General features: G+C 45.5%; 1 protein-coding gene across 5 annotated transcripts in view; it reads left to right on the plus strand.

Annotated features, from left to right (window-relative positions):
- Positions 1-14,596, plus strand: part of SNED1 (sushi, nidogen and EGF like domains 1) — a 112,141-nt gene that overhangs the window by 93,168 nt on the left and 4,377 nt on the right. For 4 of the 5 annotated variants that reach the window (XM_066598452.1, XM_066598459.1, XM_066598468.1 and 1 more), the window contains 12 exons: positions 552-665; positions 1,938-2,054; positions 3,447-3,734; positions 3,864-4,044; positions 5,228-5,340; positions 5,490-5,768; positions 5,854-5,992; positions 6,078-6,157; positions 6,237-6,335; positions 7,449-7,556; positions 9,961-10,048; positions 12,725-12,801. In XM_066598452.1, coding sequence (XP_066454549.1) covers positions 552-665; positions 1,938-2,054; positions 3,447-3,734; positions 3,864-4,044; positions 5,228-5,340; positions 5,490-5,768; positions 5,854-5,992; positions 6,078-6,157; positions 6,237-6,335; positions 7,449-7,556; positions 9,961-10,048; positions 12,725-12,801 — 1,683 coding nt within the window. The remainder of the gene's footprint in view (positions 1-551; positions 666-1,937; positions 2,055-3,446; positions 3,735-3,863; positions 4,045-5,227; positions 5,341-5,489; positions 5,769-5,853; positions 5,993-6,077; positions 6,158-6,236; positions 6,336-7,448; positions 7,557-9,960; positions 10,049-12,724; positions 12,802-14,596) is intronic. The other variant, XM_066598474.1, reaches the window with a different exon arrangement.

A 14,596-nucleotide genomic window follows, 5' to 3' on the forward strand; every position in this document is an offset into this window, starting at 1 on the left:
GATCAATGTTTACAATAAGCAATGGTTTGAAGAAGGCCGGAGTGTTTAGAAATATTTGGGCCCCGATGCTTCCCGGTGAGCATCAACAACTCATTTTCTGTGGTCCAACAAAAATCTTTTTCACCAAAATGTCTGAAAGAAGAAGTGATACTCAACTTTATGTTTTTGGGGGTTTTGTTGCTTTTTTTTTTTTCATAGGGCCGTCATACCCAGACTCAGATATAATTATTTATCCTCTGATTGAGAGTAACGAGCCATTAATTAACCTAATAATCCTGAAGCAGAAGTCTCCAACCTGTGGTTGTTGCTGGCAGCTGCGGGTTACAGAACTGTATTTTCTAATGGGTTCTCAAAGCTTCTAGCATCAATAAACGAAATGTGTGGGTATATATTTTTACTATATCAGTGGTTTATAAAAAAAAATCAGTTTATACTAGATGTGCTCATATAGCTAGACTGTTTGAGATGTAATTAAATTTAGAAATAGGGTGTTTGTATTTTACCTTTCTCTGTTTTAATGTGTTTCACTTTTCATATGCAATTGTCTCCAGAGCTGGATGGCTGTCAATCTTCTCCGTGTCAGAATGGGGGCAAGTGTGAGAATCTGGCAGGTTCTTACCTATGTGTGTGTCCGAGAGGTTTCTATGGCTATCACTGTCAGACAGGTGAGTATAGGTAATGCACATAAAAAGTATTACAGAGGGACACCAATCTTATCATCATCTGCTAGTTTAACCCATTTAGGACCAGGCACCATAGGTATACAGCGCCTGGTCCCGGGCTTTAAGCCCAGCCATATGTAAAATTATGGAGGGGATTAAAGCCTCTTGTTTCTGTAATCAATCAGAAGCAGGATGGGTAGTCAGCTGTTAGTAACAGCTGATAATCCGAAGGAGAAGACAGGAGGGGTTTTTAACCCTTTCTGTCTTCTCCTTCCCCGAGTACACAGTGCTCAATAAGCGCTGTGTACTAAAAAGGGAAAGTGGAAGTGTAACTTCCACTACGGGAGCCCAGGGAGGGGTCACGTGACTACTGGGATTCCCTGCTATAGTAGAGCTGCAGGGTCTACTAGACCCTGACTAGCTCCGCCATTGACTAATGTCCCTACAGAGGATGCTTTCCCTGTAACTGGGGCTCCTATGGATGCTCCAGCTACAGTGGAAAAAATGGCAAATAAACTCTTTTTAGCTCCAAATCTACGCACTAGAGTTACGGCCTCACTCACTTTATCGCTGCTTCCTTTTTTTCTCTATCTTCCTCTGTTTGTTTGGGTTCTTCTTAGATCCAGCTTTTTGGACCATGAATCTGTCAGGTGTGTGGTCGCCACAGCTTATTGACTAGGTGACGTCAGACTTGAATGACAGTCCTCTTGACAGATTCACAGCCCTGGAAGCCAGATCTAAGAAAAACCCATACATACAAACGTGGCAGATGAAAAGAAAAGAAGCAGCAATAGAGTCAACAGGGCAGCAGTTATAGAACCTTGCTGCCAGCCCCACTGACCTTGACGGGACAGGTTCTCTTGAATAGTTAAAGGGGTTGTCCAGGACTCTCACTATTGATGACCTATGTTCAGGATACGTTATGAGTAGTTGATTGGCAGGGGGGGGGGTCTGCTGCTCAGGATCCCCACTCATCAGCTGATCACCGGGCCCGCTATCAGTGCTTATAGCACTGTAAGCAGACTTTGAGGGGAGCTGTGCCTGTAGTACTAAACCAGGCCACTTCAGTCATGACAGCACTGTCCACCCTGACAGCAAGCCAGTGATCAGATGCTTTGTGGAGATCCTGAGCAACTATTGATGACTTATTTAAATAGTATAATACTGAAATTACTAAATGACAGGCTATATTCTTCTCTTTATAGGTTTTTGCTTTCAGTTTGTATTTATATTCAGAGATATTATCTGATCCTTTCGATAAATTGTATTTCGTAGTGAGTGACTTATGCTTGCTCAACCCATGTGGCAGTCGTGGTGTCTGTGTACCAAGTGCAGAGGGTGCAGTTAGCTGTAATTGCCGAACTGGCTATACCGGCATCACTTGTGAAAGAGGTAACATTAATATATAAAGTTTGTTCATTGTGTCCCATTACACAATCATATTATATATAACATGTCATTATACATCAGACTTGAACATATCTTAATAAGGTGTAAGAGCTAAAAACTCTCCTGCTAGACCACTTCACCCAGTTGTTACAGCTGCCATACCTTCATTTCCCTCAGTAGTCACAGCAGGAATCTTCCCCAATTCCCCATTAGTCACAGCAGTCACCCACTCTCATACAGTAGTCACAGCTCCCCTTTACTAGTTTTAATATGGTTAACTCTCTGCATCCTTGATGTCATATCATGCTGCTAGCTCTACTTATTCACTAACTTGTCAAAACATTCCCTAGGAGTTTCAGCACTTTTTGGCTGTTTCTGTTTCTTGCGAGTGACTGAGCATACTCAGCCAATTCTCAGACAGAAACTGGGACTCTTTATTCTTCAAGAGGTTCTCTGGGACTTTTACTGTTTATGACCTCTGTCTTGAGAATGGGTCATCAATAGGTGATCGGTGGGGTCTGCCGCTTGGGATCCCTGCTGATAAGCTGATTGATAGGACAGCTGTCATTGCGGACAGCACTGAAAAAAGATGGCGCTGTCTGTATGGCAGTGACCTGGTTTAGTTCTGCCAGCACAGCTCCCATTGAATTCAATTGGAACTGTACCTGTAGTACTAAACTGGAGTGCTGTGATGTTGACAGTGCTATCTCCCCCAACAGAGTGCTTGGCGATCAGCCTATCGTCGGGGGTCCTGAGTGGCGGACACTTGCTGATCACCTATATAGTGAACTATTCTGAGGACAGGTCATCAACAGTAAAAATCCTGGAAAACCCTTTCAGTCTGATGCTAGGGCAATCAGAGTTCTGTGGCATTTCTAGCTGCTTTTATGTGAATATGTTAGCATATACTTCTTGCATATACATGTCCATTGCATATGTACAGTATATATTGTTTGACTGACAATGTTAAACCGCCTTAAAAAAATATTCAGTGGCTCGGAAAAGTATAAGGTCAAGTAAGACCACTTTCTCCAGTGGTGCCCCCATCAGCGCTGGAGCCCAAGTGCCCACTGCTCGGAACCTTGAAGTAGGTGGTCTCGTTCCATTCATTGGTTGAGTAGTCATGTGCACAATGACCAGCTTCAGTGGGGATTCTTCCAAGGCTACTGAAGCCCATGAGCAGTCACATGGACAGTGAATGGCACATGACTGCCTGCCAGATTCTTCTGGGTTCCTAAAGGCGGGCACTGGGGCTTTAGCGCTGGATGGAGCACCACTGGAGCGGGTGGGTATTTGTTTTTTTCTTTATTTTATACATTTCTAAGTCAGTGAATTTTGTCTCTTAAGTCTCAGAAAACCCCTTTAATACCCACTTCTTTCTTCTACCTTCTACAGAACTGCTGCCTCCGCTGTCTTTGTCGCTGGGTGCTGTGGGAGAGAACAGTGTATGGGTATTTTGGACACCTTCCGAGGAAGTGCCTGGACATTTATCAGATGGTTTTGCTGTGAGTTACATGGCTCCAGATGGCTCCTCAAGAACAGACTTCGTAGAGAGAGGTCAAACAGAACATGAGTTACGAGGCCTCAGCCCAGGACAGCCTTATAACATCACGATTGTCAGTGTGAAACGTAACTTGCGCCACAATGATATAAGCCGCCCACTTACCCTCTCTGCCCGCACAAGTGAGATATCATCAATTAATATACCTCTTTTACCCAAATTCCATTATTTATTTAGAAGACTATCTTGCATATAGATCAAAGACCGCTGTGCATACTTAGCATAATAAAAATATATGTTTGAATCCATAGGACCACCTACAGTGGACAGACCGCGGGTCAGTTCTGTGACAGAGTCTTCCATTACCGTTTCTTGGTCTCTAAATCCACTCAGACACTTGTCGGTTGCACATGTTAGATTGTCCCTGCAACACCCGAATGAGAGAATTCAGCAAGCAGAACAGGAGCCTTCAGCAGGAGAATACACATTTAGGTGAGCGTCAGCAGTACATAAAGGTTGACACCTAGTTGGAGAAGTCACACACTGCATTCAGGTCATAGTATGCAAAAGTCATCTATCTAAAAAAAATGTTTTAGTGTTTATGTGGCTTCGAGCTTGAAGCTTCTGCTGTGTAAGCTATGACTTACCGACATAGTCTCCGGTGGCAGGGATATGAGGCTGAGATAGAGATGGGAGGTTGGCTTAGCTAATGAACTAAGCCAGCCATCCAGCCCCCTTCACACAAGTCACTGACATACAGGGAGGGGAAGGAAGCTGCCTGCCACCAGAGCCTGTGTTGGAACGCTACTACTTACATAGCAGAAGCTTCACTTCTAGGGCCATGTGACAGGGAATGAAATTGAGCCATCTGTAAAGTTTTCAAAATTAAAGTATATTACTAAGTTTCATTGGTTTACATCTGAAAACCACTGAAGAACTTTTTTCTGTCATCAGTAGGTAAAGGTAAATTTAGTCCCCTGGTGCAAGGACCGAGTCATGACTGTCTCCTAGGGCGACGTTACATCCTGACGTTTTCCTGGCAGACTGTTTCTGCAGGGCGGTTTGCCATTGCCTTCCCCAGTCATCTTTTACTCTCCAGCAAGCTGGGTACTCATTTGACCGACCTCGGAAGGATGGAAGGCTGTGTCAACCCTAACCCTGGTACCTGAACCTGCAACCTCCAGGTCGTGAGCGAGAGCTTAGGACTGCATTTCTCTGCGCCACATCGTTTTCTTCTGTTGTTGGACAGCCCCTTTAACCCCTTCTTGACATCTGCCGTTGCATTTACATGTCATGGCAGGTATCTGCTGAAACTGCCAGGTTTAGCGATAACTCCAGTTGTAGCAATTAACCATTTAGATGCTGCTGTCAGTTATTATAGTGGCATTTAAAAAGCCCAGCAGAGGAGGGGGCTCTTTTGGTCACCCAAAGCGCTTGCCAGCAACACGATTAGGGGTGGCTGTTTGGTCATCATGGCAGCCTCAACCCTTGTGAAGGCCTCCAGGGCTGCCATACAGAGTTGCAATCAAAGTTATTCAACCCCACATTGCAAATTAGGTCTATTTGCCAAATTTGCTATCTTTTTTGTATTATATGTTAGTTGTTTTTAGCTTTACAAAAAGAATATACAATATAATGTTATCACTGTTAATCTCATTCATTCTTGTCTCCACAGAGATTTACTGCCTGGTGAAAAATATTCCATTCAAATTAGTACTTTAAGCAGTTCTGATCTTGGCAATCCATCTTCAGAGAGCCTGCCCAGTGTACCCCTGATAGCATGGACACGTAAGACAACTTAAGAAGGATTTGTTAAAATACTATGCAATTTGAGAAAGGTGTTGGAGGTGCTTACTTACAGCAAAAACAATCAGCATGTTTTTTAAACTTCAGCCATAACTTCATGTCTGTAAGAATGTTACCCTTTCACTCAACAGGTCCACTTCCTCTTAGTAACTTCTCAGCAGTACTAGTCACTACAAGCACTGTGCACTTGAATTGGGATTCACCCCCTGAGGGTTCTGTGGATGGATATACATTTAACGTAACGCACAACCACAGCACCAAGAGCCGATACATACCTAATGGGAAGATGACATCTTATACTGTACGAGACCTACAGCCTGGTCAGAGATACCGGATTATTGCAACTGCCCTGCGCAATACCCCACAAGGCCCTGTGAATAGTGACCCCAAGACGCTAAGGATACAGACTTGTAAGGATGATATTATGGGAGAGGGCAATAATAATACTCTGCTCATATCGAGTACTTTTACCTATTTTTTGCTGTATATTCTCAGTGCAGAGGGAGGGCCCTCAGGAGCCAAGATGGACACCTCCTAAGATTTTAAGGAACAGACCCCCACCACAAGCTGCTCCAGAAATACGTATGCTAACAGAGAGGGGTCCTCCTCCAGTGGAAACACCACAAGCACACAGGTAACCATATACAGGTATATGATCTGTTTGCAAACATTAGTTTGAGAAACAGTCTATGACATTTTCCCTGTTCTTCATATTATAGGTTTACAGAGGTCACTGATGGCCGAAGACGTATCACTGCCAGATTTAGCCATAGCAATAGATCTATCAACATCACTAAAGGTGCTTACATGGAACAAGTAACTTTACCACAATACTAAAAACTTTTCTTAATCTTTTACTGATTTCTTTTTTTTTTTAGAACCTGAAGCTCCAATCAGATTGGAGAATACTGATGTGTCCTCCATCCCCGTAAGACAAGCACTACAACTCCGAGACCCTGAGCAGAATAATAGAGATGGTATGTGACACGCTGGCTGAGCCCACATGACCAGTGAAATGTTTGATTTAATTAGTGATGAACTTTTCAAAAGTTCAGTTCGGCTGGTTCACCAAATTTGGACAAAAAGTTCAGTTTGGTCCAAATTAGTTCAAACCAAACCGAAAGTTCACCAGTACCCCTAAATCTGGTGTATAACACTGTCTAAGGGTGCATTCCCACGAACGTATATCGGCTCGGTTTTTTCACGCCGAGCCGATATACATTGTCCTAGTGTGCGGGGGGGGGGGGGGGGAGGGGAGGATGGAAGAGCCAGGAGCAGGAACTGAGCTCCCGCCCCCTCTCCGCCCCTCTGCACTATTTGCAATGAAAGGAGGTGGGGCCCTGCCTCTCCCCATTGCAAATAGTGCAGAGGGGCGGAGAGGAGGCAGAGAGGGGGCGGGAGCTCAGTTCCTGCTCCTGGCTCTTCCATCCTCCCCCCTGCACACGAGGACAACGTATATCGGCTCGGCGTGAAAACCGAGCCGATATACGTTCGTGTGAATGCACCCTAAGAGCCAGTATGCTCCTGAATGATTGTTCTTTGTTGTTGGCAGCACATGACTGTTTACACAAAGCGATGTGCGGCCAACAACCAATGATTTTTAGTGCAGCATAAGAGATGCGGTCACCTCCGAAAAAAAGTGTTCACTTATTTGTCAGCTAAGCAGCAGCACCTTCACACAGGCAGATGACCAGTTAATTGAACGTTCATTCCCAATTATCTACCTATGCAAAAGGCTCCTAATGGGGCTTTCCATGTGTAAACTATTGGTGGCCTATCCTCAGGACAGGTCATAAATTGTAGATCAGTGGGAATCAGCGTCTGCCTGGCATGGCTACTCATACATTTAGCTGCTTTCTGGAGGACGCTGACAGCTCCATTCTTACAACAGTGGCAAGGCATGGTATTGCAGGTCAAGTTCCCATAGAAAACAAGTATACTGGCTCGGTGAAGGATTGGTTGGTATCCCAGGCGATGGACCCCAACCTATTTACTATTGATAACCTGTGCTGAGGATAAGCTTCTAATAGTTTTCAACTGGACAACTCCTTTAACACTTACACATAGTATATGCATGTATTGTCTCACAGGTAGCCGCGGAGGCTGCTTGGAAACACCATGTATTAATGGAGGAACATGTGTGAATGGAGAAATCTGTGACTGCCCACCAGGATTTAAAGGACATCAGTGCCAGTTAGGTATGTATGCAGAAACATCTATGGAGCTCACAATTTAATTTAAGTATGTCAAGCAAATAATGCTTCTGTATTTTTTTTAACGGGCGGTTCATTTTTAGTGATTGGAATACCAGAACACCACAATAGTGCCAATCATTTATAGATGATATGGTGGGAGCCGTGCCAGTTAGTTCTGATTTAAAGCGATAACTTGATACTCTGAGGCAAAAACATGTAAAGCAGTCAAAAAGGCAAAGACACTATACAGAAAAACATTTTACTAGACAAGAAGAACATGTAAGGCCGAAAAAAGACATATGTCCATCCAGTTCAGCCTATTAACCACCAATGTTGATCCAGAGGAAGGCAAAAAAAAACAATGAGGTAGAATCCAATTTTCGCAATTTAAGGGAAAAAATTCCTTCCCAACTCCAATCTGGCAATCAGAATAATCCCTGCATCACTAACCCTTCTGAAGTAATCCGTGATTATATCTTTTAATAAATTTGTCATCACCGCATCCTCAGGCAGAGAGTTCCACAGTCTCACTGCTCTTACAGTAGAGAACCCCCTTCTATGTCGGTATAGAAACCTTCTGTTCTCTAGATGTAGAGGATGCCCCCTTGTCACAGTCCTGGGTATAAACAGATGATGGGAGAGATCTCTGTATTGTCCCCTGCTATATTTATACATCATTATTAGGTCGCCCCTCAGATGTCTTTTTTCAAAACTAAATAATCCCAATTTTGATAACCTCTCTGGGTATTTAGTCTGCCCGTGCCATTTATTACTTTGGTTGCTCACCTTTGTACCCGCTCAAGCCTCATGTCCTTCTTGAGTACTGTTGCCCAAAATTGTACACAATATTCCATGTGTGGTCTGACCAGTGACTTTTAAAGAGCAAGAACAATGTTCTCATCATGTGCCCTTAGACCTCTTTTGATGCACCCCATGACGCTATTTACCTTGGCAGCAGCTGCCTGACACTGGTTGCTCCAATTAAGCTTACAGTTAACTGAAACCCCCAAGTCCTTTTCCATGTCAGTGGTTCCCAGTGGTTTACCATTTAGTGTGTAATGGTGACATGTTTTTCCTCTGTCCATGTGCAGAACCTTACATTTATCAGTGTTCAATCTCATTTCCCACGTTTCTACCCCCAACTTATCCAGATTGTTTTGCAACCGCCTTGTGTTCTCTCTTGTCTTAATATGCTTACATAGTTTTGTGTCATCCACAAATATTAATATTTTACTGCACAATCCTTCTACCACGTCATTAATAAATATATTAAAAAGAATGGGTTCCAGTACCGCCCCCTGTGGTACCCCACTAGTAACGGTGACCCAATCAGAGAGTTTGTACCATTTATAACCCCCCTCTGCTTTCTATCACTGACCAGTTAGTCAGCCACTTACACACATTCTCGCCCAGACCAAGCATTCTCATTTTATATACCAACAGTTTATGCAACAAAGTATCAATCGCTTTTGAAAAGTCCAGCTACACAAGATCCAGTGACTCTTCTCCGGTCTAGAAATTATCTTAGGCTGGGTTCCCACAGGGCGGAATCCCAACGGAAATCTCGCAGTTTGGCGGCAGCGAAAAACCGTGAGATTTCTGCCGGGAAAGCACTGCTTCAAAACCCGCGGCACTTAGCTGCAGGTTTTGGAGCGGCTTGGCTGCATGCTTTTCCGTTGCGGCCGACACTCCCATAGAGAGCAGCGTGGTCACAACAGAAAAAAAAAAAAAAATTTACATACTGCAGCTGGGGAATCGGCACCGCAGCGCCGGCTTCTGCCTGCTTTGCTGCAACAGATTGGCTGTCCTGTGTGGACGAGATTTTTGACAAATCTCGTCTACATGGCTGGCTAATCCAGGGATTCGCGGCTGCAGGTGGATTTGCCACAGCGAAATTCCAGGCGGAATTTCCGCTGCAAATCCGCCCTGTGTGAACCCAGCTTTAGAGTGTGAGTGGGGACGAAGAGGGTAAGAATATAAGCAAACTTCTAAATTCTACTACTACCTAATGTGTACATGACAAGAATTCTTAAACTATACCATTCGTTGTCTATGTCTCCGGACCTTCTCACAACACTGCCCATATATAGCCGCACCGGTTCATAAAACTTCAGCTGCATGAATCGGTGACTTCAAGCGTTCTTTATTAAGAATATTCCGATGATTGACTTCAATCCTCCAGGGTAAACCTCCAGGCTGCTGCATATAATTAAATCAGTCAACCCCTCTTACAAGGTCCAGAAGCGAGGGCAGTGATGTTCCACAATGCGAATATTAGCTTGGACAGGCCACTTGAGACAAAATGAGTCATTTGGCGGCCGTAGTGCGATTGTGTGGGCTGCGGCTTTGTTTATTGGACGCTAGAAGTGTGCGCGCTGCTACAGAGGGTGACACCTTTGCTCTTCAGCTTGCAGAAAAGAATCCTTCGCCTGCACCAGACTCTACTCGGAAACATTGTCACATCCTGTGTGGGAGGGAGGAGTCTGTCACCACCTGTAAGTAATTAACCCCGACTACATCATTGCGCCCTTCTGTCATCACATGGAAGGTGCGGAACGGACTGTTCCATTAAAAGCACAGCGCGGGGAGAGTGGATTCTCTCCAGAGCCTTTTGTCGGAATTGGCAGGAGACGCTGCACACTACATGAATAACTAACAAATGTGAATGTTTCTCTGATCAAAGAGATATGTGATGCCAGTATTTACTCAGCTCTGTGCACTTTAAACTCATAACTCAAATTTACAGCTTTGTTTAGTTTCAACAAGTTTTATCAAAAGGCAGTAGAAAATCTAACAATAGTATGAACTCAAGTGGTCCAAAGGACCGTAGGGAAGGGAGGAGGGGAGCCCACGTCCACCATCCCCGCAGTAACACAATACAGAAGTCCGTGTACAAGGATAGAACTTTATACCATCCAACAGTCAGAAACAGGGTAACTAAAGAAACAGGAAGGAACCTATATGGTAGCGGGACATGAGTGGGTATATGTTAGCAATGTTCTGTGCAACATCAGAAGTGAACTGATTAGCAGCATACCAGAAAGGAACTAAAAGTAACTGCTAAAACCCAAACATATGGCTTTGTTCTTTTCCCATCAAATCAACTTATTCTATCAAACATGTTTACTTTTGCCATCAAACGTTATTGCTCCAAGAGCCCTTAAGCTCTGTGAGTAACCTCAAATCCCCGGGCCTAGCAAGTATCTCTTCATCCCTCTTACCTACTCGTCTGACGCGCTCCACAGACCTCTCTGTAATCACACACAGCTGCCCTACGCTCTTCAGATCTGCCCTCCCTCTCTCTGCTGCTCCTTAGGCCGGGCTCACACCGGCGTATTTGAGTTACGTTTTACACGCGGTACATCGTGGCGATTCAAATATATTGGTTTTCGCTGTTCCACTCGCATTCATTACGCGTGTAACAAAGAACGCAGCACGTTCTATCTCACTGTGTATTACATGCGATAGAGCCCTATTGTTCCCTTTGGGTGCGTACAAAACTCTATGCATACAGAATTACATTGTACATGTGCGGTGTTTATATGCCACGACAGAGAGGGAAATTTTAAAAAAAATTGAAACCGGGTAGTCTGTGCATGACATACGCAGGCAAAAAACACTGCAATACGTAGTAGTACTCCGGTACACACGGGGGAGCCTGACCTTACTGCTGGGGATGCATTTCCCAATCTTGGCCACTGTCAGCAAATTCCCACGGTCATATCTCCCATCTGTCACTGACCAATGTTCTTGTACCTTTAAAGGTCCCCTACCATGGGTTGATTATCAGGCACAAACCTTCCTCTAACTGCTAATTCGGCCATGTAATGGGGCTAGCAACCAGGCGACAAATGAATGAGGGATTTTTTCCTCAGCTGATCATTCAATTTTAGGCCGCCTGTAGACGGCCAGGTTGGATCCCGCTGCGAGAATTCTTGCAGCAGGATCCGACCCGTGCCCCTCCAGTGACCCGGCGCTCACCCGCTCTCGGCGTCTCGCTCTGCTCTGTGATGGCTGCCGTCCAACCGGCGTATTCGCAGAGTGGAGCCAGCGCGTCACCGGTGACATTTTTGTGTGGGCCTCTGCGACACCCGCACAAAAATAGAACATGCCGCGATTTGTTTTCTGCGCGTGTTTTCACACGGACAAATTGTGGCTTTGTGCATAAGATTGCACTATGTAATTCAATCCTATGGCAGCGGGCACGGGTGGAAATTCGGCCGGAAATCCCGACGCGGAATTTCCGCCCGTCTGCAGGAGGCCTTAGTGAGCATAAAAGTACTCACTCACTGTTCAGAGGTACATCTGCCTGTGAAGAACAGGGATATACAGTCCGCCTACAGGGACAAATGATCATAGTAGCGATCATTCGATCCTAAAAGGGAATTCCCATCCCATGTAAAAGAAAATGAAACATGACCCGATCAACATGCACGACAGTCAGCACTCATTACATCGGGCTGAGATCTTTTTATTACTACTAACTGAGAAATAGGCTCCAAACGCGTCAGTAATGTTGCCTACTTGTTTCTTTTTTTTTTTTAAAGCAACCATCCAGTCATGAGCTCGAAATTGATGTGTAAGGCCGCCTGCAGACGGGCGGGTCGGATCCGGCGGCGAGAATTCTCGCTGCGGGACCCGATCCCAGTGCCTGCAGGGAGGAGCGCGTACTCACCCGCGCCCGGCGGCCCCGACTCTTTCATGTGCCGGCTGCCGATCAGCCGGCGCATGCGCAGACCAGAACCGGCGGCCGGGTGAGTGACGTTTCTGTGCGAGGCTCTGCGAGCCCCGCACAAAAATAGGACGTGCTGCGGTTTGTTTGCCGCGCGACATTTCGCGCGGCCAAACCGCGGCCGTCTGCATAGGAGTGCGTATTGTAATGCACTCCTATGCAGGCTTTCAGTGGCGGAAATCCCGCGGATAATCCCACTGCGGGATTTCCGCCCGTCTGCAGGCGGCCTAAGTCAGTAGTCATTGGGAGTGATTACTGGTAGCCTATGTGTGGCAGATGACACTGTGGCGCATCTGTTAAACGTCTATGCTGGAAAAGCTCATAATGTATATGAGGAACATTGCAAAAAAACGTGTTTCTAGCCTAAACCTAGCCAGCAATACTGAATTTAAGATCTGATATTATTCTAGATATGTTTTCGATTTGCTTTTTCTTGCAGATACAGGCGGGTGTATAAGATACAACATGATATATGCACCAGAGAGATCTGTGAAGGCACTGCCAGAGGCCGACCAAGTGGGTAAAACATGAACAGTAACTGATGCCATATGCTTAACCTTTTGGTTTTGTTCTTTCAGGACATCATAAACAGAAGGATTACGTTATTATTAGAGATGAGCGAACGTACTCGGATAAGCACTACTCGTCCAAGTAATGTGCCTTATCCGAGTACCGCTGTGCTCGTGCTCTAAGATTCGGGACGCGCTGCGGAGCGGGGAGCTGCAGGGGAGAGCGGGGAGGAACGGAGGGGAGATCTTTCTCTCCTTCTCTCCCGGCCGCTCTGCCCCGCTCCCCGCTCCGACTCACCTGTCAGCAGCGGAGCGCCCCGAATCTTAGAGCACGAGCACAGTGGTACTCGGATAAGGCACATTACTCGGACGAGTAGTGCCTATCCGAGTACGTTCGCTCATCTCTAGTTATTATCCACAGGATAAGGGATAATGTACTGATTGGCTGGGGTTTTAGGAGATCTCCCCCAATCTTGAGAACTAGAGTCCCATGTTCCCCTTTGCCTGTTACTGCTGGGTTGTTCTTCCTCCCCGCAGTGATGTCAGAATGAATGGCGTGCTGGCCGAACATGCGCAATCGGTGCTTTATTCATTTCATTCCTCCTCACTGTGGGGAAAAGCAGTAAACCTGCAATGAGGAGAATGGGGGACCCAGTATTTTCATTCTTGGAATCAGTGGGGGTCTTAGCGGTAAGACCACTATGATCAGCAAATTATCTCCTGTCCTGTGGCTAGTGGATAACTTGCGATTCTGGTACTACCCCTTGAACTGAAAGCAAATTAAAACGTATTAGAGAAGTTATTTTGATAATGTACTGTATACACTTATGGCAGCCTGAAATATTGAATGTTTACTCCTTAAAGGGGATGTGCCAGGGCTAAAAGTTATCCCCTATTCACAGAACAGAGCCACCTATTAGAAGGCAGCATTCCTGCAAGTTAATGTTTGACCTTTTACATATAACAATGACTGGGAATTGATGCCAAAGTCAGAGACTTCTCCTGAGGGAAAAGATAACCATCATGTACAGATAGCAGTTTCATCTGCCATTTGCATATTTCCCAGAGGAACATGCAAGGCCTTACAAGTCGCCTGACACTTTCTATGTGCTCTCCCTAAGGAGAAACTATACCCCTCCTGACTCACAAGACAGAGGATAGTTTTCTGCTCACTGGAGGGGTTTGACCACTGGGACAAACAAGGTCCCTGCATAAGTAGGGTCACCGTCTAGCACTGCACCTTCATTTATTTCAATGGGACTGCTGGAAACTGCCAGGTTCAAGCACTCCGCTACCTCTAGCAGTGTCATTGAAACTAATAACGCAGCAGTGTGCATGCTCAACTGCTGTTCAATTCGTGCAGTGACCCTCAGGACCCCTATTCCCGGGAGCAGTGGGGGTCCCAGCAGTTGGATCCCCACTGATCAGAAAGTTATCCTGTATCTTGTGAATAGGGAAAAACCTTTAGTCCTGGCACAGTTCCTTTTAAAGGGGTTATCTGGGGATATACTTATGTTCAAAAACTTTTCAGGCTGTGGTAGTAAAATAGCAAAGCTCTTACTCACCTTCCACACTCCCATGCCGCTGCCAACTTGTAGTCCACACCGGGCTTTACCTCCAGGTGCCTGGAGCTGGTGGTGACATCCCCTCTAAAAGTGCCAGTGAATGAATAGCTGCAGCGCCCACATGACCCAGTGTCGGATTGTCATCACTCCCCTCCAGGAAGTGAAGCTTAGTGGGGACTGGAAGCTGATGAAACAGCGGAGCAGGGAAGGGCTGAAGATGTTTTTAAATAGCACTAT

The sequence above is a fragment of the Eleutherodactylus coqui genome, chromosome 1, assembly GCF_035609145.1.
Source record: "Eleutherodactylus coqui strain aEleCoq1 chromosome 1, aEleCoq1.hap1, whole genome shotgun sequence".
Lineage (NCBI taxonomy): Eukaryota > Metazoa > Chordata > Amphibia > Anura > Eleutherodactylidae > Eleutherodactylus > Eleutherodactylus coqui.